The following is a 22638-nucleotide window of genomic DNA, read 5'->3' on the forward strand; positions in this document are numbered from 1 at the left end:
CTCCGCCTTTTCGGAAGCGGGGGTGGCCGAAAGCGCTTTTCCCTCCGCCGGCTTTTTTTAATTGCTACCGTTATTATTCCCCTCCAGACTTTCCCCTTCTGGGGGAGGGAGGTGGTTTCCTGATCCGAAGTGCAAAGAAAAGTCAGTGGGATTCCCCTCCTTCTCCCCCCCCCTCCCCTACCCCCCCTTTTTTGGGTGCATTCACACGCTCCCTCAGGCATGATGCTCAAGATGCTGCCGTTTAAGCTGCTGCTGGTGGCCGTGGTTCTGTGCTTCTTCGAAGGGGATGCCAAGTTTGGGGAGAGCGGCGCCCGGAGGAGAAGGTGCCTCAACGGGACCCCGCCGAGGCGGCTGAAGAAGCGGGACCGGCGGGTGCTGTCCCCGGAGGCCCCGGGCGGCGGGGAGGCGATGTGCCGCGGCCTCTACCCCCGCCTGTCCTGCTGCTCCCGCACTGACGCGCAGGGGCTGCTGCACACCGAGGCCAAGGTAGGCACCCCCTAAGGCTGCTTTGGGGTTTGGGGGGAGCTTTTTGCCTTTTGGGGTTTTTTTTGGTTTTTTTTTTTTTTTTCCTTCGCGCGGAGCCCGCGCACCAGCCGCTAACCTGCTGCTTTGCCGGGCGGGGTGCGGAGGAGGGGGATGCAGCGGTGGGGGGGCGACGGTTTCTGCCCGGGAGGTGAGGGCGAAGCAGAAACATGACACTGGCGCTGATTTATTTCCTCGGGAGTCGCGGGGTGCGGAGCCGCTGCCCCGGAGGGGACGGGCGCTCGGCGGGGAGAGCGCTTTGCCAGCCGACGGACGGGCGGTCGGGGAAGTTACTTTTTTTTTTTTTTTTGGTCGCCAGAGTTGCTGGCGGTGGCCCCGGCCCCGGCCCCGGGCTCGTCCCGGGTACCGCGGTGGGCCGGGCCGCCCCGCAGGTACCGCCGCCCGGGAAGAGGTGGAGGAGCCGGGAGGGGCGAGGGGGGGGAGCTTCGGCTGCCGCCCGGTGGGGCCGGTACGTTCGCTTGGCGGTGCTTTACGGTTGATTTTCTTTTCTGGGGTGAAAAAGCTTCTCCAATTTGCTCCGCGTGTCTAGGCAGGACGGGTTTTGGATAGTAGATGGTGCCGGTGTACCAGAACTTTATCATCTCCAGCCTCCTCGGGGCCCATCTGTCACTCAGAATTACGTGTATCGGCTGCAAAAGACCCCCGAAGTTTGCCTTTTAGGACCCTGGTCTAAGAGTTCTCGCTCACGAGCGGTTTCTCACACAAGGTGCCGTGAGATACTCTTCACATTACCTGGCAGCCTCCTTGCCCAATTTCAAGCTGCGGTCATGCGAAGGGAAGCACCTCCTCTGCTCACCGATTTCTTAAAATTGTCACTTGTCTGCATCCTTTAGCAAGTTAAATTCTGTTTATCAGCCTGTTGCTCAGCTTTGCAAACGCGTGGGTACCTAACCCCGCAGGACCGGGTTTGATCCGCTCTGCTGGGATGACCAGTGTTGCATCCAGGGGTACGCACAGGGAGGGAACTTGCTGAATAATGTCATTAAGAATCACTGCACGTGAAATAAACAATCAGGTGTCTTTTTTATTTTTTCTTTTCCCTTTTTTTTTTCCATCCTGGTTTAGGTTTAATTAAGAATTCCTCAGTTACAACTCTGTAGTTGTCAAGGTCTGAGAGACTCTTGGAAAACTTGTGTTTCAGTCTTGCTGGCCCAAGCATAATAAAAAAAAAAATACCCAGCCTGAATCGAATTTTTATGCTCAGTTCACGGTAGATTTCACTCCATTCTCATGTAAACAGCTTCTACGAATCAACATATGTGTCTGGGTGGTATCTCTCACTTTGTTTTGTAACAAAAAGCCATATTGCATCATTTAATTTGCTCAAGTCATGCAAATAGGAAAAAATCAATAGGACAAAAAGGGGTCGACTTATCCTCCTCCCCACTAAACTGCTGCCCACACACAGAGTCCTGTTGCTTATGGCAAAAGAATAACAACAACACCATTGTGTTTGTTAGTTGGTTCACTAATGGGTGAAACTGGAGAACATCATTCTCCTTCAGTCCCCAGCTCTGTCCAAATGTTCATGCCTTTTGAGGGAGCATTTGTCCTACCCCCTCTATTCCCAGATGAGTGAGAACTGTCTTACTGCAGGTTTTCAGCTGCAGATCTCTCTTTATTCATACCATATGCAGCAGCAGTTTGAGATTCAAGGCAGATATATTTCTTCATGTTGTCTAGAGACAGTGTCATTAAGCTCCTGTGTGATAATTGAATTAAACTATAAGCTAACCACACACAGATAACCTGAAAGTTCTAGCTGGGGGAAAAAAATATTAAAAAAAAAAAAAAAAAGACTGGAAAATATGTCCTTAATTCACCCTGTTTGCAATGTCTCGGTGGCATATATGCTACTGAGATTATTCAGTGCTTGGAGACCCTTGTTGTAATTGGCTGAATGCAGTAAATTGGAAGTTGAATTTTGGTTAGTTTGCAATCTCCAGGCAGTTGAGGGGTTTATTCTCTTCTTACTATTCCTTGAAAATATCTTTTAATTCCCTTTGGGTTTTTTTTGTTTTTTTTTACTAACGGTGCTAAAAACCTGATATAAATGTGAATTGACCATACCAGCTACCACAGTAGCTATTTCTGAGCTGCTGAACCTGTTTTTTTAAATACAAATTACACTTCTTAAGGAATATTATTTTACAGGGTTTTAAAATCAGGCTGGTTTTCACTAAAGATTTATGAGACTCGCAAACCTGCTTTATCATATCAATATATGTTTAGAAAAAATGTCAAAGTATGTGTCATTTATACTTGACAGAATGAGGTGGTCATTCCATAAAAGACATGGCAAACTATTATGGAATACATTTGAATGTAACTTTTCTATAAGCACATTTTTTAAACTGTGTTCTACTACAGTTCCCAAACCAACTTTTTAAAACTCCATCATATATCTACCCGATGGAGTGGCTATGACACTAAAAGAAATCTGAACGCTAGCTTCTTTTTTTTTTTTTTAAAAAAAAAAGGCAATTGAGCATGCTCAGTTGACATTTTCATAAGAGCTTCTTGTTTAAGATGCCAGGTCTTTGAGAATTTTTGACCAAATTATTGATCTGCGTTTATAATGAAAACACTCCCACTGCCTGCGGTTTGGGGAACAGAAATGGAGCTACCATAATGAGCAGATAGAGCATTGCACTGGCTCAAGTAAGATTTTTGCATCTTGTTGTTGACATTTAACTCTTTGTCTTCTAGTTTTCTGCAGTCTCCCCTTGTTTATGAAGGGCCACTACATCCCAGTCAAACATTGTAATATCAGTTTTTCTAAAAGTTTGCTTACAGCCTGACAGGCGCAGAAGTCCTCTCTACCTTGGATGGTTTCACAGCCAAGGCTGTCAAGGAATGGGTGAAAAGTAATTGTTTTCAAGTGTGCCCTTTTACAATCATTTGTTTGCTCTGGCTCTTTCACGAACAAAGGCTATTGTTGAACACATCCAACTAAACAAATAACTCATCTTGGGGTCCCTTTAACAGCTGCCTTAGTACAATGATCTATTTACATATTACCCTAAAATTGAAACCGAACTCTTTAATGACATAATCCAGCACTATAATACAGACGAAGCATATGTTCAACCCAACAGCTGAACAATCTCGTAAGCATATGATTTTTAGACATAAATGCTTGTATATCAAATACGGCTTAATGCAATGACTTATTTCACTGGTTTTTTTCCTGTTAACATCGAAATTACACTGTCTTTCTCAAACTAGATATGACACAGTACACAAAACAGATGACAATATTCAACTTAAAGAATTTCTGTCTATCGTGTCCTCTTCTATTTCTTCTTCTTTGCACTATTCTTTTTGTTGATAAACCAATTTAGTATGCTATGCTTTCCTGTGCATTCCAGGATTTATCTTACCTTTAGTCTACCCGTTTTACTTTCATGTGGTTAGAGATTAAAGGATGATCTTACAGATGTTGTAAATTAGTCAGCAGCAGGCATAATCATTATTAGGCATGTTGCAATAAATGTTTGGAAGTTTTACATATTTTCCAGAGCACAGTTAGTTTAAACCACTGCAGTTTGATGGTTTCACATACGACTTTAAAAATTGAAGCAGGAAATTAGTTTACATTTCTTCAAAAGACCAAAGCCATTGTCAACTTTAAGGTCATTTTCAAAATAGAGATCCAACAGAAAAGCTTCATTCAAACAAGTATTTCAGCTTTCGCTTAAATCTGGTTTAATATACTCCAGGATAAATACATTATCGATTTACTGAAATTCAGAATAGAATGGTTGTCCTATCTCCCAGCCAGGACAGAGTTCTACATCAGACCTCACACAGAGCAAACGTTACCGCCCTATTTTGCTTGAGCATTCTAAAAGTTAAATAACATCGTACTTGATTTTCAGATAATTGATTGACTCTCATTCCTTAATCTTCCGATTAGCTATTATATGACCAAGATTCATTCCAGAAATGACATGAGGGGGTGAATTCCTGTGGTTAATTCCTGGATAGCAGCTGCTCAGGGGGATTAGGATCCTTTTGTCTTAACTTTGAGGACTGAAATGTTGGCAAGCATTACTTCTCCTGTATCACCAGGCAACGTCAATTACGTTTTCCACAAGAAACAGTAAATTAGCTTTGCTATCCTGTAGCTTTTTATTTTTTTTCCCCTGTTCACAATGCCTTCTGGAGTCTTCCAGTAGAAGTACAGTTTTCTATCTGCATCACTGGAGTTAATTCAATAAACACACTCAGTATTTACCTAGAAATACCTCATGTTTACTTGTACTTCTAAACAGACAGTCATACTGCTACCACAAGAAAGCCTACTGCCTGAGATCAACTCCCTGATGAAAACATCCCAGACTTTTGCAAAGCAGGTGATACTGCTGAATGTAGGCAAGTACTTAGAAGAGTCTGTAGTCATGCCGTACTTTCCTTCTTTCCTTTGGTGGAAACACCAAAACAGGTCATTTCATCCTTACTTCAGGAGAGTTCTCAGCTTTTTGGTGACATAATGTTGTTTAAAAGTAGCATTTAATGTCTAGTGCATTCAGTCATCCCCTATTGGCTTCAGACTTTGTTCTATTTGGCAGACAATAACTTGACTGAATTATACAGGCCACTTCTCACCAGAACCACAGCAGTGCAAGGTACCAAGGTCAGGATGCCATCATCCCTTAAGAAAGTCCAGCTAATGCAGAAGATTGCTTCAGCAGTATGGATTACTGCAAGCATATAAAGTCTGTTCTCTACTACCTGGATTGCAATCCTACGCAGTATTAAGTCAAGTTCAAAGTTTTAGTTATTATGTATTTTGGTTATAGTTTATTGTAGTCGTCATTATATTTTTATTTCTTGTCTTCAAGGCATTTTCCCCCAGATCTACCATATCTAGAACAACATCTGAAACTCAAGAAAGAAGACTAAGGCTAACAGTTCTGCTGCTATGGCCCAAATGAGCAATCTAGCAAAAAAATCTAAACTTTTTCAGGAGGGCTGGGACTGTGGAAAGAATTCCCCAAAGAATTCAGGGCCAATGCAAACCTTTTGCCATACATGCAATTAATAGACTACTGTCTTCAAGGTTTAAAGGGAAAAAAAAAAGACAAACCCTTTCCAAAGGAAGATGTGAGACAATTATATTCCAAAGAAGGGTCTAAAGAGAGATAATATACCATACGTGGCAGATGTTAGTCACATTACTTAATTGCAGGTGCTATGAAGCCGAGGATAGTCTGAGAACAGATAGTCTAAAGAACAGAACATTTCATGCATTTAATGGTCCTGGCAAATCTGGAAGAATTGTTTTTGAAGCCAATGGCAGCTCTTCCAGAATAATGGTAGAAGCCAAAGGATGTTCTTCTAATCAGTGGTCCAACTTCTGCCACTAAACTATAGTACACATTTTGGATGGTCTTTTGACAATATATGTAGTGTAAGACTAAATTTTCCTGGAAAAAGCTCATCTTCTAAGTTAAGGTTCCTTTAAATAGGATTTTGTGTAACTGTACAGGCCATATATTGTGTAATATTTTGAATATGTATCTGTTTAAAGCAATGGAGAGTGCATTTCTCTCAACTGAGGTTTATGTAACTATGATCCATAAATAAAATGCTGAGTTCAGAACTGTGTTATCAAAGTACTGCATCCTAGAAGACAGCCAACCTATGAGACAACATACTCAAACATATCAAGAGTCTTCACGCATTGAATAACTTATTTTATATCAAAAGCAATTTTGATAATTCCCTTCAATGTTACGTTGCAAGGGAATGGCATTGGAAAGTCCTTCTACAAATCAGCTCAGAGACATGAACTATAGCAAAACTGTGTCAGTATTTTCAAATGCACTATTTACAAATATGTACAAATTTTACAGAATACAAATATTTACAACACCAATGTTTCTTAATATAATTGTCTTACAGCCTTTGTTTAGAACTGCATTAAACAAATAGCAGAAAGAACCTGAGCTTTGTTTTTGCCTTGGATCAGATTCAGGCCCTCTCAACTGAGAACACATTTCCCACTACCCACCAGTGGGATGAATGATCAAAAAACAATCCATGTGGTTAACAATAGATTAACAAAGTGCACTGCATTCAAAGACTAATAAAGACGACTACGCTGTTTTCCATTATTTTTCACGATTTGATGACATTGCGCTCCTTAGGCTCCTGTGTTTACTTAAACACATCATCAGTCGTGGTTTCGTGCTTCTTCAAGTACTATGCATAATATATGCTCTTTTTTCAGGACAAAGTTGCAGTTTCAATATCGAGACAAACAAGATGTTATGAACAGATTCTACTTTTTCACTTATAAAAAGGCCTGTCTGAAAACATACAGCTTGTCCCAACTCCAAGTAGTTTGCATTAGAGAGAACAAAGACCAGGGCAGCATTTAAAGCATGAAAAATCCAAGGCACCTGCTGAACTCCACAGCGGTTGTTTCAGTAGCTGGACTGTGATAGCATTCAAGATACAACTATTAACAAATACCTAGATATGATTTTCCTGCTGTGTTTTGATGGTAGAACTTTAATTTTCAGTCTCTAAATACTTGAATAGGTCACCTTACAAGTTAGGGTTTTAAGTATTTCTCGTAAGAGAGGTGGGTAGAAGGCCTGCTGCTGTAGCTCCTCTTTATATAAATGATCCCTCTAGTTCAGAGATTGTCTACATGATTAAGAGATTGCAGGCGTGAGTCCATAAAATAACTTGAGTACTATTATTCTTATCTGAGAAAGAGAAGCAAGTGCTTAAAATCTCACTGTACTAATGACATATTGCACATTTCATAGGAATAATTTTTGCACTTCTGAAGCAGTGACATGAAACCTGATGCATTTATGCTAACTGTGTTGGTTCCTCTAGCACTATTTATTACATTAGATCATGCAATCTTTTTTGTGTGTGTGTAAGATGGGGAAACAGGTCGTATATTTATTTGTCTCTGGTTTGTGGCTTGCAGATACTTTCTGTTACCAACAACACAGAATGTGCGAAGCTACTGGAGGAAATCAAATGTGCACACTGCTCACCTCACGCTCAGAATCTATTCCACTCACCTGAGAAAGGGGAAACACCTGAAAGAGAACTAACTCTTCCCTACCTGTGCAAAGACTATTGTAAAGAATTCTATTATACTTGCAGAGGTCACATACCAGGTAAAACCTATAACAAAATACGGGGCTAAAGGATGTCTGTTTTGAAATGTTGATGTTGCCTGAGCCGTCACAGATCCAGCTCTTCACTTGGTACAATCCTCATTGAAACCCAGGGGATTTTGCCCAAGCAAAGACAGAATAACTCAGGGTCTTCACAGCAGATCTCATGTAGTGAGGCAAGTATTTTGAGCACTTTCTTGCCAGCCTCCTGTTAAACTCCATGAAACACAGGATTGTTTGTCATCCAAGGCACCTGAAACTATTACCTTTGCTGAAATATCAGCATGTTCATTCAAATCACGTAAACAAGTAGTTGGCCATCCAAAAGGCTATTCTAAATGATAGATAGCTTTAAAATGCAAGTAATAAAGGATGCTGTCTGTTTGCTGTAGACTCTAAAACCTGATGTATGAAGTGTTTTTTCTGGTTTTGTTACCCTAGAAACTGATGTTTTTTCCACAGAGTTTAAAGCCCATTGAACTCGAAGGGAGCTATTTGATAGACTTCTGTGATCTTTGACTCACTTCCAACATGCTGTTAACAACCAAATTCTTAACTAACTTAACACTTCCTCAGCGTAGTCAGTAGAGTTAGCTGGAAATAACCAAAACCAGAATTTGACCTGTGTTGTCTAAGGCAGTCACCAAATGCGTGCTATCACTTGTAACTATATCAACAAAATAACCACAGAAGATGGTTCTATTAGAAATACTGTCTTAATACACTATTATATTAAATAACATCTTTTGTATTCTCAATAGTAAATTATTTATATGTTTAAGACTGTCATTTTTAAACTATGCTTTTTTCCCTGTCCAAACACTACTCATAAATAATACCACACAGGAGAAAATAATTAAACTGGTTAAGATTATTTTTTTTACTAGCAACACAGACTGGAAAGAAGAGTTGATAACGATATGAAAAATGAATTTGTGAATAGTCATATTTCACATATGAACACAGCTTTGTAATATAATATAAAAATATTTGAGTAAAGGGGATAGTTTAAGTGGATGAGATTTGGAGGAGGGTTTTTTCATTGCATGCGTACAGTGTGTACTTGTTTTCTCTGAAATCCCAAGAGTGCAGGGGTTTTTTTGCAGCGTTCTTTTATTGACTTGAGAAAACATTTTGAATTTACTTACTTTTTCCCTTTGCTGTGGTTTAACATGTATCTCAACCCATTCAAATATGAAAATATTATTATTGTCTTTATAAACTAAGAGATGTTTCTAAGGCTTTCTTAAACCAGCTGTTTCTTGCTCTTTATCACATTCCCCAAAGCAAAGCAGAATAGATCACAGTTGCCAAGACTGCCTGCTGAACAGCGATAACAGATTAGATATTCTAGATGTTTGGCCCATATAAGAAGTCAGCACAAAGACTTTTTTTGACATGAGTTTGCAGCTAGCGCAAATGATTAGCATATTCTGCAGAGCAAGTCCCTCCCCGTTGTTTTGTGAAAATCTGTGTTTCTGAGGAAACAATATGTTTAATTGGGAAAAGTGAAAGAGGGGAAAAGGGAGAAAGAAGGAGGAGGCGGAGGGAGGGAGAGAGAATGAGAAAGGGCTGAGCAGCACAGGAGCTACAGCCACAGGAACCTCACTCCTCAGATCAACATATGTGGTGACGAATGACAAATTTATTTTTCTACAAAGTCTGTGTATATGTAAAACTGCTGAAGTGCATCAAGATGTCAAGTGCTTTTTCTGACCACCCAGGTTGCCTTGAAAGATAACCAGATGAAAGCATAGCTTTAGCGCTGGACAGAGCACGGCGCTTTGCAGGGAAAGAGCTCGCATACTTCAGCGTCGGTTAAAATAAGATTTTTCCTACATCAATCAGAGGCTAATAAGCGTTCGAAATACTTGTTCTGAAAGTGGGTTGGGCTAACAGAAAGTTGTCGCGTACCTACATCCAACAACAGGGTTAATTTGGTGACTTGACTGCTACGTAGGGTTGTTGAAACCTATACTAGTACTTCCTGAAGGTATTATTTAAGTAAGATTTAATAGCCTTATACATTCTAAAATATAAATAATCACAATAACAACTTATTTGGGTTTTCTGTTTTACTCGTGAGACCTGTATATCCATAATAATATTTATTGCAAAAGAAAGGAAAAAATAGAAAATGTGGAAGCTATGTTTTCAGTGTAGCTTGGAGGATTTAACAAAGAGTTGGAAATTAACAGGCCCCCAAACCCAAGGTCTTTGGCAATGATTCACTGAGCAATTGTTAAAAAGTCAAATAAGTACTCTTCCTCCATTAGGGGGTGTTAATTGTTTCTGAACACCAATACAAAGGAGTTTAAGGAAATTGCTGACTACAAAAATAATTTTATCCGCTAAGTCCTGCACAAATGAGAAATATTATTAGCGATTTAAGATAGCAAGCATCTTTTATGGAACTGAAATTTTAGCAGTACATATTAACCAAGACAACTGAGAAATTATACATCATTTCTTTTGATGAGTTATCTCCAGAAATTAATTTGTTCTATCTGGTTTTGCAATGACAAAAACTCTAGCTGATCCTTGGTTAACTCTTTTGAAGACAGCAGTCTGCCCACCAGTTATGACTGTATCAGAAATTCCATTGACTTCTTTAGGAATATCCAAAGAAAAAGTGGACCCAATTCTTTATTAAAACACAATAATGACAATAGCTGTTAGGATTATATGGATGTGTCACTGCAGGACAGTGTAATCTTTCACGAATTCTATGAGATTAGAACTTCCCTGCTTCATCTCAGGTGACTGTTCTCAATATTTCTCATCTATCTTTACTACGAACCTCAGTTTAAGTGATTACTGATGGGGACACTGGAGTTAAGTGACTTAATGAACTATCTTCAAACAATATGAATTTTAAGTTTTCTGAGGTCATAGAATCAAAGAATCATTTAGGTTGGAAAAGACACTGGAGATCATCAAGTCCAACCGTAAACCTAACATTGCCAACTCCACCACTAAACCATGTCCCCAAGCGCCACATCTACACATCTGTTAAAGAACACCAGGGATGGTGACTCAACCACTTCCCTGGGCAGCCTGTTCCAGTGCTTGACAACTGTTTTGGTGAAGAAATTTTTCCTAATATCCAATCTAAACCTTCCCTGGTGCAACTTAAGGCCATTTCCTCTTGTTCTATCGCTTGTTACTTGGGAGAAGAGACCAACACCCACCTCACTACAACCTCCTTTCAGGTAGTTGTAGAAAGCGATAAGGTCTCCCCTCAGCCTCCTTTTCTCTAGGCTAATCAACCCCAGTTCCCTCAGCTGCTCCTCATAAGATTTGTTCTCTAGACCCTTCACTGGAGACACTACAGAATCTCCATGTCTTTCTTGTAGTGAAGGGCCCAAACTGAACACAATATTTGAGATGCAGCCTCACCAGTGCTGAGTATAGGGGGGCAATCACTTCCCTAGTCCTGCTGGCCACATTATTTCTGATACAAGCCAGGATGCTGTTGGCCATCTTGGCCATCTGGGCACTGCAGGCTCATATTCAGCCAGCTGTCAACCAACACCTCCAGGTCCTTTTCCACCGGCCAGCTCTCCAGCCACTCTTCCTCAGGCCTGTAGCGCTGCATGAGGTTGTAACGCAAGTGCAGGACCCAGCACTTGGCCTTGCTGAACCTCATACCGTTGGCCTCAGCCTATCAATCCAGCCTATCCAGATCCCTCTGCAGAGTCTTTCTACCCACAGGCAGATCAACACTGTGTTGTCTGCAAACTTACTGAGGGCATTTAAGGTATTAAGCAGAACTGTCCTCAATACCGAGCCCTGGGGAGCAAACACCATTTGTGACCGGCCACGAACTAGATTTAACTCCATTCACCACCACTCTCTGGGCCCAGCGATCCAGCCAGTTTTTTACCCAGTGAAGAGAACATCTGTCCAAGCCATGAGCAGCCAGTTTCTCCAGGAGAATGCTGTGGAGAAACCGTGTCAAAGTCTTTACTAAAGTCTAGGTAGACAACATCCACAGCCTTTCCCTCATCCACCAAGCAGGTCACCTTGTCATAGAAGATCAGGTTAGTCAAGCAGGACCTGCCTTTCCTAAACCAATGCTGACCGGGTCTGGTTGTCCTGTACATGCCATGTGATGGCACTCAGGATGATCTATTCCATAACCTTTCCTCACACCGAGTTCAGACTGACAGGCCTGTAATTTCCCAGATCCTCTTTCTGGTCCTTCTTGTAGATGGGCGTCACATTTGCTAACCTCCAGTCAACTGGGACCTCCCCGGTTAGCCAGGACTGCTGATAAATGATGGAAAGTGGCTTGGTGAGCCCTTCCTCCAGCTCTCTCAGTACCCACGGGTGGATCCCATCCAGCCCCATAGACTTGTGTGTGTCAAAGTGGTGTAGCAGGTTGCTAACCATTTCCCCTTGGATTATGAGGGCTTTGTTCCTCTCCCCATCCCTGTCTTCTAGCTCAGGGGTCTGGGTACTCAGGGAACAACTGGTCTTATTGTTAAAGACTGAGGCAAAGAAGGCATTAAGTACCTCATCCTTTTCCTCATCCTTGGTCACTATGTTTCCCCCTGCATCCAATAAAGGATGGAGATTGTCCTTAGGCCTCCTTTTGTTGCTAATGTATTTATAGAAACATTTTTTATTCTTTTTTTGTTAGTAGCCAGATTAAGTTCTAGTTGGGCTTTGTCCCTTCTGATTTTCTCCCTGCATAACCTCATGACCCTCCTTGTAGTCCTCTTGAGTTGTCTGCCCCTTCTTCCAGAAGTCCAAAGAATCAAAATCTTTCCAGAACCAAAAACTATCATTTTATGATCGCTATGCCCAAGACAGCCTCCAACCATCACATTACCCACAAGGCCTTCTATGTTTGCAAACAACAGGTCCAGCGGGGCACCTTCCCTAGTTGGCTGACTCACCAGCTGTGTTAGGAAGTTATCTTCTGCACCCTCCAGGAACCTCCTAGACTGTTTCCTCTCCACTGTATTGTATTTCCAGCAGAAACTAGTAAGTTGAAGTCCCCCATGAGAACAAGGGCTAATGATTGTGAGACTTCTCCCAGCTGCTTATAAAATATTTCATCTGCCTCTTCATCCTGGTTGGGCTGTCTATAACAGACTCCCACCACGATATCTGCCTTGTTCATTCAACCCTATCATCACCACCATCAAGCTCTAGACATTCCCTAACATACAGGCCTACCCCACTGCCTCTCCTTCCTTGCCTATCCCTTCTGAAGAGTTTATAGCCATCCATTGCAGCACTCCAGCTGTGTGAGTCATCCCACCATGTTTCCATGATTGCAACTAGATCATAGTTTTCCAGCTGCACAGTGGCTTCCAAATCCTCCTGTCTGTTGCCCATGCTGCATGCATTGGTGTAGATGCACTTCAGTTGGGCTATTGATCCCACCACCTTTGTGGGGGGAGAAGCCCTAATTCCTACATGACAATTCTCAGGTGCTTCCGTGGTTTCTAACACATCAATATCTCTTGCGTCTTTGCTGCCACATGGATCTCCATCCCCTACCTCCACTGAGACAGCACACCTTCCCTCAAACATTGGTGAGCCACCCCCAGGCTTATCTCTAGCAAGCCTGGGTTTACCCCTTTCCCTCTCCAAATCTTGTTTAAAGCTCTTTCAGTGAGCCCTGCTAACTCCTGTGCAAAGATCCTTTTCCCCATTTGAGACAGTTGTACCCCATCTGTCACGAGCATGCCTGGTGTCGTGTAGACTGACTAAAATGCTGCTAGTGACACCAGGCTCAGAGCCAGGTATTGATCTCCTGGCTCTTCCTGTTTCTTCCCTCATCATTCCCTGCAACTGGAAGGATAGAGGAGAACCCTACTTGTGCTCCTGATCCCTTAACTAGTCCTCCCATGGCCCTGAAGTCTGTCTTGATTGCCCTCAGACTTCTTGTTACAACTTTATCACTGCCTACCTGAAAAATCAATAATGGGTAATAATCTGAGGGCTGTACCAGGGTAGGAAGCTTTTTCTTCACATCTTTAACCCAGGCCCCAGGGAGGCAGCAGATTTCCCTAAGAAGTGGGTCCTGTCTGTATATTGGGCCTTCTGTTCCCCTCAGGAGAGAGTCTCCTATGACAATAACCTGTCTTTTTTTTTCTTTATGGAAGTGGTTTTGACACAAGGCGTAGGCTGACTTAACCTTGGCAACACCTCCAAGCTAGATGAACCATTGTCCTCATTTTTGTTCGGTTCCATTTGTACAGCCTCATACCTATTATGCAAGGGCGCCTGGGAAGGTGGCATAGTCACAGAGGAGACGTGCCTGCTGCACCGGGCAGGAACTTGTCCGTCATTGTCCCCTACTCCTTAAGTCACCACATTCGGCCAGGTAGAGAGAGTATAGGGCATCCTCCATATCACGCGTCCTGTCTCCCTGTTGGGGCTGTCCCAGGGATAGTAGAGAAAACCATCTAATATTTATTGTTAATACAGCTAGTAAAGAAAGGCACGGCTGATTCTCCCTTTGGGCATGAGCAGAAACTTGATCCATGCCAGCTGAAGAGACGTATTCTAAGGAACAAACTTGTGCCACAGCCATGGTGCATTCTGCCATCTGAGGACATAAGACAGATTTTGAACTACGTGCCCTCCATTATTTTCATTTGAAGAAAATCATTCCAGATGATTGTGGGTGAATTCAGATCCAGGCCCAAATCTGAATCCGGGCATTACCAGAAGGGATACGCAATATTATTCTTTTTAACTTTAAACAGGGGCACTCCAGCCCAAAATGCTGGAAATCCAAGAAATTCTGCAACCCACACAAAACTTTCAGAAGTTCTAACGTAGGAAAATAATAGTGGCTTATAATGTCACTCCTGCTAACAAGAGCATTGAGGGGATTAACCCTGGCACTGCCTGTGTGCAGGTACGTGCAATGTGCGAGTATAAGAAGGGGGCCACTGGTCACTTGAAAACCAGTAGGAAGTGATGTGAGCTACCACTGAACTTATTACATTTTGAAAGAAGCAACCTGGAATCACATCTTTGACTTAGTTTTCACCAAGAGTTGCGAAGAGAGAGGAGAATGTGCGTTTTGTGGAAAAATTCACATCTAGCTGTCAAAAGTGCAAATCAGAAAAAAACCCCAAAAAAACCCAAACCAGGAAACTGCTTCTTTTACACGATACTGAACTGTATGCAGGAGTAAAGGAGGTGAGCCTGATTTCCAGGTGCTGTCTAAGCCAGTGTAGGTCTACTCAGATGAGTGGATGATACTCAATCCCGTGTGCGGTGCAAACAAGGAAGGGAGCGAATAGGAACTCGACTTGCTGTAAAGAGAGGGACAAACGCTACCACAACATCTGAGTTGTATATCAAAGAGAAGAGGCGGGGGGGGCAAGCAAGGAATCCAGCAAAGCGGAATTTGGTGAAGGTAGGCTAGGAAGGAAGATACAATGTGAGGAATAACTGATCGCAAAGACAAGTGGAGAGAGGAGGTGAGGATCAGCTGAGAGCAGGAGTTTTCCTTTGAAAAGGCTTGAAATCATGCAACTTACTTATTCCACAGTTTTTTATAAAGGCGAACACAGAAAGCCTTCACTGTAACTGCTCTACCTGACAAGTCTGTAGTTTGATTCTTGTTTGCAAGACAGAAAGTTTTAAAAGCACAGAAAGGCAAGCCCGTGCAAAATCTGACATGTACAACGCTTAAAAACATTAAGTTTAATCTTCCTTTGTGATTTCAGTTTTCTTTGTTAACATGGGCACTGCTCTGTCAACACATACACAGCTGGTAGGAAATTTGTAATGATATGTCTGAGTCTTCTGAAATAAAGTAATAAGAACGGAAATTCACACAGGACCAAATGTAGCAGTCCTTATTAGGCACAGTTCTCATAGGGGACAGTGACAGAGCTGTATTTGAATAAACCCAGACTGAGCAAAATGATCTTTTTTTTTCTTCTTCCCCTCCAAACAATTCAAGTGCTTAGGGGCACTTGTCAGGGACCATTCTGGACACTGTACAAACACCGAACAAAATGGCAAACTCTGCACTAAAGACCTTAAAATTTAAGCACGATAAGGAAAACATGAAATGGCTACAAGTAGATAGGAGAGTAGAAGCAAATGTTTTTCTAACTGTCTGTAAGTGAAGCTGTTAGTATGCTGAATCTAGCCTCTATAACACAAGCAGTTTTTTATTTTTGTAAATTACTGTGTTTTTTAGAGAACAAAATTCCATCCGTAATACACAGGTGAAACTGTATTTACAGAGGTTACATTCCTCCCAGTAACGCAACATTTTAGCAATTTACTGACTGATTTTCATAGTTTAATTCAAACCGCATTTTTTATGAGCATTTCTAACAAAAATGGAACGTGAGCCTTATCCTTTGTTGGAACCTGCTGATGGGTTTGCTAAATAGCAGAAGGCAACTGCAGTGCAACATGTACTTAAGTGCATGATAAAATATTTCATAAGGAAAAGGGATTAGTCTTACATATAAGAAAAGGCATCGCATAAGGCATTAGTCAAGTGAGTTTGCATCTGATTGATTGTTATTTGAGATGAACACGTACCGAGTAAACAATATGATCATAATATGCTTTTAGTTTTTCTGACTAAAAATAACATTCAAGCCAAGAGTAGTTTATCTTTAGTAAACAGTAGATGGTACACTTGGAAAATTCTAGAAATTCTTCGAAATTGTACACCTCTAATTTGCTGTTGCATTTCTCGAATGACCTTCTATGCCTAGAGAAATAAATTATTAAAGACAAAACTCTGTATTCTTAAGTCAAATAATTCAACAGCAAGATTTTAGATTACCTTTGATTTTGGCATTATATCTACAAGCCTTGGAATACTACTCTGTGATTATATCGGAGTTCCTCTTCAGTTGTTCCACTTGAAATTATATCTCCCATTTTCTCCAAATAACTACTATAAATTAAAACCAGCTCCTCAGAGATGATATTTACTGAAGCTCCAAATCATGGTAATTAAACTTTCACACCACAACATACTACCATGTGTTTCCAGAGATTATTTTCTAGAAACCAAAGGCAGGCTTTGTCATATTATTTTTCCAATATTTTTAAAGGAAGATGCATATGAAAAGAAGTATAGTTGGGTGGGAAAGGCTTTCCACTCCACAAAAATTCTGGGATCTAAAAAATTTTCCTATTCCACATAAGGAAGAAATTGAACTCTTTCGAAATTTTCCATGAAGAAAGCCACAGAGAGACCACCCCAGGATAGCTAATAAAGTCGTTCTTAGGACATTTACTTGGGAAATGGGAGACTTAGGGTCAAACTCTTGCCTGACAGATGAGGGGCATTGACCTGAATATTCCTCTTCCTAATGAAACACCCTAATTACAAGACATTGGAGTATAATGATATGAGGTTTGCTGTCTGTTTCTCTCTTTTTCATTTAGACCAGAAGTTTGAGTTTGGACCAGAAACTTCATGTTAACTAAATTTTGTCAAAACTGATAATGTTTCTGAAAGAACTTTGCTTTTAAGAAATTGGCATTTTCCAATGAAACACAGCTGTCCCTGATCAGCTCTTATTGTACGTTGTAAGCCAGAGGTTTTATGGCCAAGATCTATGGATTACTGCATTATTCACAAGTGGTAAAGCCATGCATAAATTAGGCCTCTAATTCCGATTAAGTGCTAATTCTGTGTATTCTATGAGTTATGTTCTGGACCATAGTACATCCTCAGACAGTATGCCAATAACGCAAAGAGGAACGAAGGTAACTTAAGACATATTATCTTAACATCTGTTTTAGTAAAATAGGACATGTATAACTAGCCAAATTCTATCTTCTTAGATTTAATACTAGTGATTAAAAACTGGATAGAAATGACTAGAAGTAGGTTTGCAGACAGAAAGAGATATTTTTGCTGTCATTAAACATAGTGCAGTATCAGTAGCGGCAGGGTTTTCCTCAAAGGCTCTCATTTTACCAACTTCTTGTTTCCCTGGGTCTTCGAACTCCTTCCCATTTCAACCTAAAACCTAAAGACCACCTTTCACCCGAGCCAGTTTAAAGCCAGCTAGAGTGCAGCATGCGCCATACCCCCCTTTCCAGGGAATGGGGGCTGAGGAAGGAGACCTCATGGTGGGACACTGTCTTCACCCAGTCTAATGCCAGGAGCCAGCCAGAGGCCAACTGCATGGCAACACCGTGCAGTTTTCAGAAGCACTTCTCGCTTTCTGAGACAACTAATTATTCACCTCTCCGACTGATGTCCTTTGCTGCCAGCATTCCACAAAGTCTTGCCTGCATGTCTTTTACAGAGATTTTTACTACAACAAGCCCCTTTAAACAAAAAAAGTTAAATGAAAGCCGCTCAAGCTATTTTACAGCAGATACTACACAATTAATAAGGTTAAAATCAGGGAAAAGTGTATCACAGCCTCAACTCTGAACTTTGTCTCCTAATTTTTTAATAAGTGAACTGTAGCATCATTTGGAATGAATTACTGTTATTATTTAAGCACACTGAAAATGAGGTTTAATACAAATACAGATGAATAAACTGTAAAAGGTAATACTCAGTTTGTATTTATTCAGGGCAGGCCTTTTTTGCAGATAGCACTTTGTTTAAAATGACTTCTTTTTCCACTCAATATATAATCTATTTAAAGATTAGTTTGATGGCACAAAACTGCAGACATGACAACACACTAAATATTTGTATGCTCTTTTGCATTTTTAAGGTTTTCTCCAAACTACAGCTGATGAGTTTTGCTTTTACTATGCAAGAAAAGATGGTGGTGTATGCTTTCCAGATTTTCCAAGAAAACAAGTGCGAGGGCCAGCTTCTAACTCCCTGGACCACATGGAAGAATATGACAAAGAGGAAGAGATCAGCAGGTTCATAAAGATAAATGTTGTTTAATCTGAAAAAAACCCCTAGCAAAGCCTGTGGTTTTCACAGTGAAACAGCTCAGTGTGTGCTTATGCTCAGCAGCTGTGCTTTCCAGATGTTACTTTCTTTTGCTGCTGCTAGTGTACGTCGAAAGAGAAAGTTACATCAGCTTCAATATTTCAGTGCCATTTGATATTTGCATTGCTGAAAAGGTGTTAGAATCCTGGTTTGATCCACCCTGTGGATCTTGGTTATGGTCCACCCTGTGGATCATACATACTTCTAAGAAGTCACTTCTACCTGAATTTAATATTACTAAAGAACTACAGTAAGTTTATTAGTAAAGTATTTATTTCATGATTTTCAATTTATTTCATTCATGTATTTTTCATTGTGAAAATAGCTAAATTAGATTATCCTATAATAAGTCATTATTTTTAAATGGGTTTTAGAAGCCAGATTTTGTCAAATGGCTGGAATTTACTGTGTTTTACAGTAAATTTACAGCAGAATATTCATCTATAGAATTATATTTATAAATTGTTTTATCTTTTTTCTACCTTTTTTTCCTCTCCTATTCCTCTGCATTTCAGATCTAAGATGAATTAATTTCCTCTTTCTTGTACACAAACTAAATTTTGCTCAAGTGACATTCAAACTGATTTTCATTATTATCTGCTTGCATACAGTCAAGGAAATAATTTATTCTGGATTGTATAACTGTGTTTTTAATATCACTGCAGAACAATCATTTTATCTTTTGGGGACTTTGTTGTGTCATAGTTTGGAGAAAAAAGAAATGTCTCACTATTTTTTAATATTTTTTTAGAAAACACAAGCACAACTGCTTCTGCATTCAGGAGGTTGTAAGTGGACTAAGGCAGCCTGTTGGAGCGGTACATTGTGGGGATGGATCCCAGCGGCTCTTTATTCTTGAGAAAGAAGGATACGTGAAGATTTTCAGTCCTGAAGGAGACATACTCAAGGAACCTTTTTTGGATATACACAAGCTTGTTCAAAGTGGAATAAAGGTTGGATTTTTTACTTATCTGTTTATATTTTAGCCTGTGTGAGGGGAAAAAGGGAAGAAACTTTTTTCAGAAACTATTTTAATTTAAATAATAGAAAAGAAGACTAATGACCACAGACATTACAGTTCTATCTGGCAAAGAAGTGAAAACTTCCTTGTTTCAGGAAGGGAAAACATAGCATCTTATAACTGTCATCACAGTTTTTCTCTTTCCCTTCATTTTTCCCTCACTTTAAATTCAGAAGAAACTATCCAACACTAGCATCCCACGGCATTATCTTTGTATTTTCATCCTTTGGGCTCAATTCCATCCCACAGAATTCAGCCAAGTTTTGCTGTGATTCCAGTGGGAGCAAGTTTGGCTCAGGGCATCCCCTGACCCGTGGGTGCTCAGTGATGTCCCAGGAGCCGGATACAGGAGTGTCCAGGGGACAGGAGTGCTCAGGGACGCCCGGGAGAGGGACAGGAGTGCTCAGTCCCTCTTGGCCCAACCTCAAACATGGCACAAGCTACCCTTGCTGGGAGGCTGCTTTAAAACGGTATGTGTTTGAGATACACATAAAAAATGACTGAACCTCTAAATTCAGACGTGTGGTTGGGTTGGTTCAACAGCTTTCATTGTGTTTAATGGGAAAACTTCCATGGTCAGGGGAGGGAATGGTGACTGGGTAATGATGGGAATACACTGGAGGGTAGAGGTAAGATATTACATCTAGGTATGAGGTAAGTACTGCTGGAAAACTCGTAAGTCTATTGGGGGATATTTTACTTTGGAAATGTTGTTAGATGTTGTTGTTCCATGTTGATTTCTTGTCGCATTTTAGAGTAGTAATGCAAGTAAAATCCACATATATATATATATATATATATATATATATAAAATTTAAAGTGTTACCTGGTTTTGCCTAGAACAGTCAGGACTGCATATCATAAAGTGTTCGTGGATGAAAGACTTATTGACATACTCTTGACAGAGTAATCTTAAATAATAATTGTGACAAACTATGTTGATTTAAAATGCATAGCACATGCTAATTAATAATTTTGTGTTTCAGCTATAAGGGCAATAAGCCAATTTCAGATAGTCTTTTCTGAGAGGATATCTCAGAGATTTTTGATTTGTGTTGAAAGAGAGAGAGAAACAAAATATATGACACTTTTTTCAGGAAAAGAACCAATTTATATGATTCTGTCATTGCCTGAACACCTCCCTTTCTGCCTCTGTAGGTAACTATTATGTTGGAGATACCAAAACAGAAGAGACTTATCAGGGGTATTTTTGAACATCAATATAAGGCTGTTTCATATTTCTTAACTGAAGATTCTGATAGTTTGTACTTGTGAAAAACTGACACTGAAACTTTCCACAGAACTGCTATTGGTCCCAAACAAACTTTTAGAGCTGGAACTTAGAGGCAAGGCTAAATGGAAAACTGACGTTCCATGCTTCTGAATAGGCAATAGCCTGGTTGATAAGACTCTCAACAGCTGCCCCGAGATTCAGATTCAACTTTTAGTTCTGTTTTAAATCAGTGACCTGATCTTTTATTCCTTACTACCCTAACCATCATATAATACTCTAAATTCTGTTTCAACTATCACATTTTGTGTAAATAATTGTGTAAAGTTCTCTGAGCTCGAAAGTCTAATTCAATTCCCTGAGATAACAGTTCAGTGACTGAGGATAATTGTATTGCAGTGTTTAAGGCAGGCTGGCAAGAACGGACGCTTTATGTACTTCACAGGTAAGGAGAAAGGGAATGTGCCTAGAAGCACTACTCCAGCTCTTAAACAGAAAGGGGAAAGCACAAGAATTTGAGGAATGAGTACATTATTTAACATAATAAATAAATAGAATATAACAAACCCCACATAATCCAAATGTTTGTTTTAAGACAAGGGTTCTTAAACATTTTTATGTTTATCCCCTGCAGTCTGGTTCTTATAATCATTGTCCATGGTCTTTTACCTACAAGGATGCAAGATCGCTGTGACAACAGTAGCAATTATTCCATCAAAATACTACTTGAAGGGTATTTGATTTTACTTATCTCTTAAACACTTTAAAAGTAGAATTCAGTACTGGAGAATACTATGTGGACAGACAATTTTCGAGCAGGCAGTGCAGATAGTGTATAGCTAGGAATTAAAAAAATGCATCTAAAACACTGCATCCACACGCAAAGAGAATCGCTGAATGTGTCCTCGGTGCCTACTCAAGAAATGCTCATAGTGTAAGGTAGATGAATTTGTACGTATACATTTCCTTGATGTGCCTGATTCTTCTCATATAGTGGTGTAAGTGAAAAAGTAAATTGAAATCAATGAATTTTTAGTTGTTCCTGATCAAACTCAGGCCCATATGTTCCAGTGAAGTGTTTTGCCATGGTAACATGTTGCCTTTTTTGAGTTCTCTGTTCGTTTACGCTGATTCATAGATATTAACCCAAATACCTAGTCAATTCCTGAATACCATCATCCATATAATGTTATTCTTGAATTAACACAGAGACTCTTCATTGAAGTAAACAAAAACAGTTCAACTCTTTTCCAACCTTGAAGCAATGGTAGCAAGAAAAGGCAAGCAATTTTCTTTCCATAAAAATAAGTGTGAAAATTTTCTCTTTTATACACAGGTGTCTGAAAATAGTTTCTGTTACTTTTTTGTTTGTACCTGAAATACGAACAAATACTTAACTCTAGTGACAATAGTAAAAATATTTTTCCAGCTTTTACAGGTATATAGTGTATCTGGTAAATAATGATTATGCAGCTCTGGTTAAATGAAAGGTAATTTAAATTGATGCCCCTGAAAAGTCCCCTTTTGGACAGCTATCCCAATAAGACATTTTTAATGTTGATAGGTGGAGTAAACTAGTGGTGGTTGATTTTTTCTCCTTTTTCTAATGTAAAGAGGAAATTTAGGAGTGATAAAATCGTTGGATTGTCACAAAGCAGCAAATCTGTTGCATGATGATATTCTAAAGAATATATTTATAATTATCTTGAGGCTGACATAACCAAGAAACAGAAATGGCATATTTCATTCATACAAACAATCCTGGACT

The 22638-nt window shown here is 40.2% G+C and overlaps 1 protein-coding gene across 1 annotated transcript in view; it reads left to right on the forward strand.

Moving 5' to 3' along the window:
• The first annotated feature begins 218 nt into the window (after nucleotides 1-218).
• The window catches only part of HHIP (hedgehog interacting protein), an 82663-nt gene continuing 60243 nt past the window's right edge, over nucleotides 219-22638 (forward strand). The window contains exons 1-4 of the mRNA XM_054203703.1: nucleotides 219-486; nucleotides 7499-7694; nucleotides 18389-18545; nucleotides 19370-19571. Of these exons, the coding sequence (XP_054059678.1) occupies nucleotides 220-486; nucleotides 7499-7694; nucleotides 18389-18545; nucleotides 19370-19571 (822 nt within the window). The 5' untranslated portion in view covers nucleotide 219. The remainder of the gene's footprint in view (nucleotides 487-7498; nucleotides 7695-18388; nucleotides 18546-19369; nucleotides 19572-22638) is intronic.

This window comes from Rissa tridactyla, chromosome 5 (genome assembly GCF_028500815.1).
Source record: "Rissa tridactyla isolate bRisTri1 chromosome 5, bRisTri1.patW.cur.20221130, whole genome shotgun sequence".
Taxonomy (NCBI): domain Eukaryota; kingdom Metazoa; phylum Chordata; class Aves; order Charadriiformes; family Laridae; genus Rissa; species Rissa tridactyla.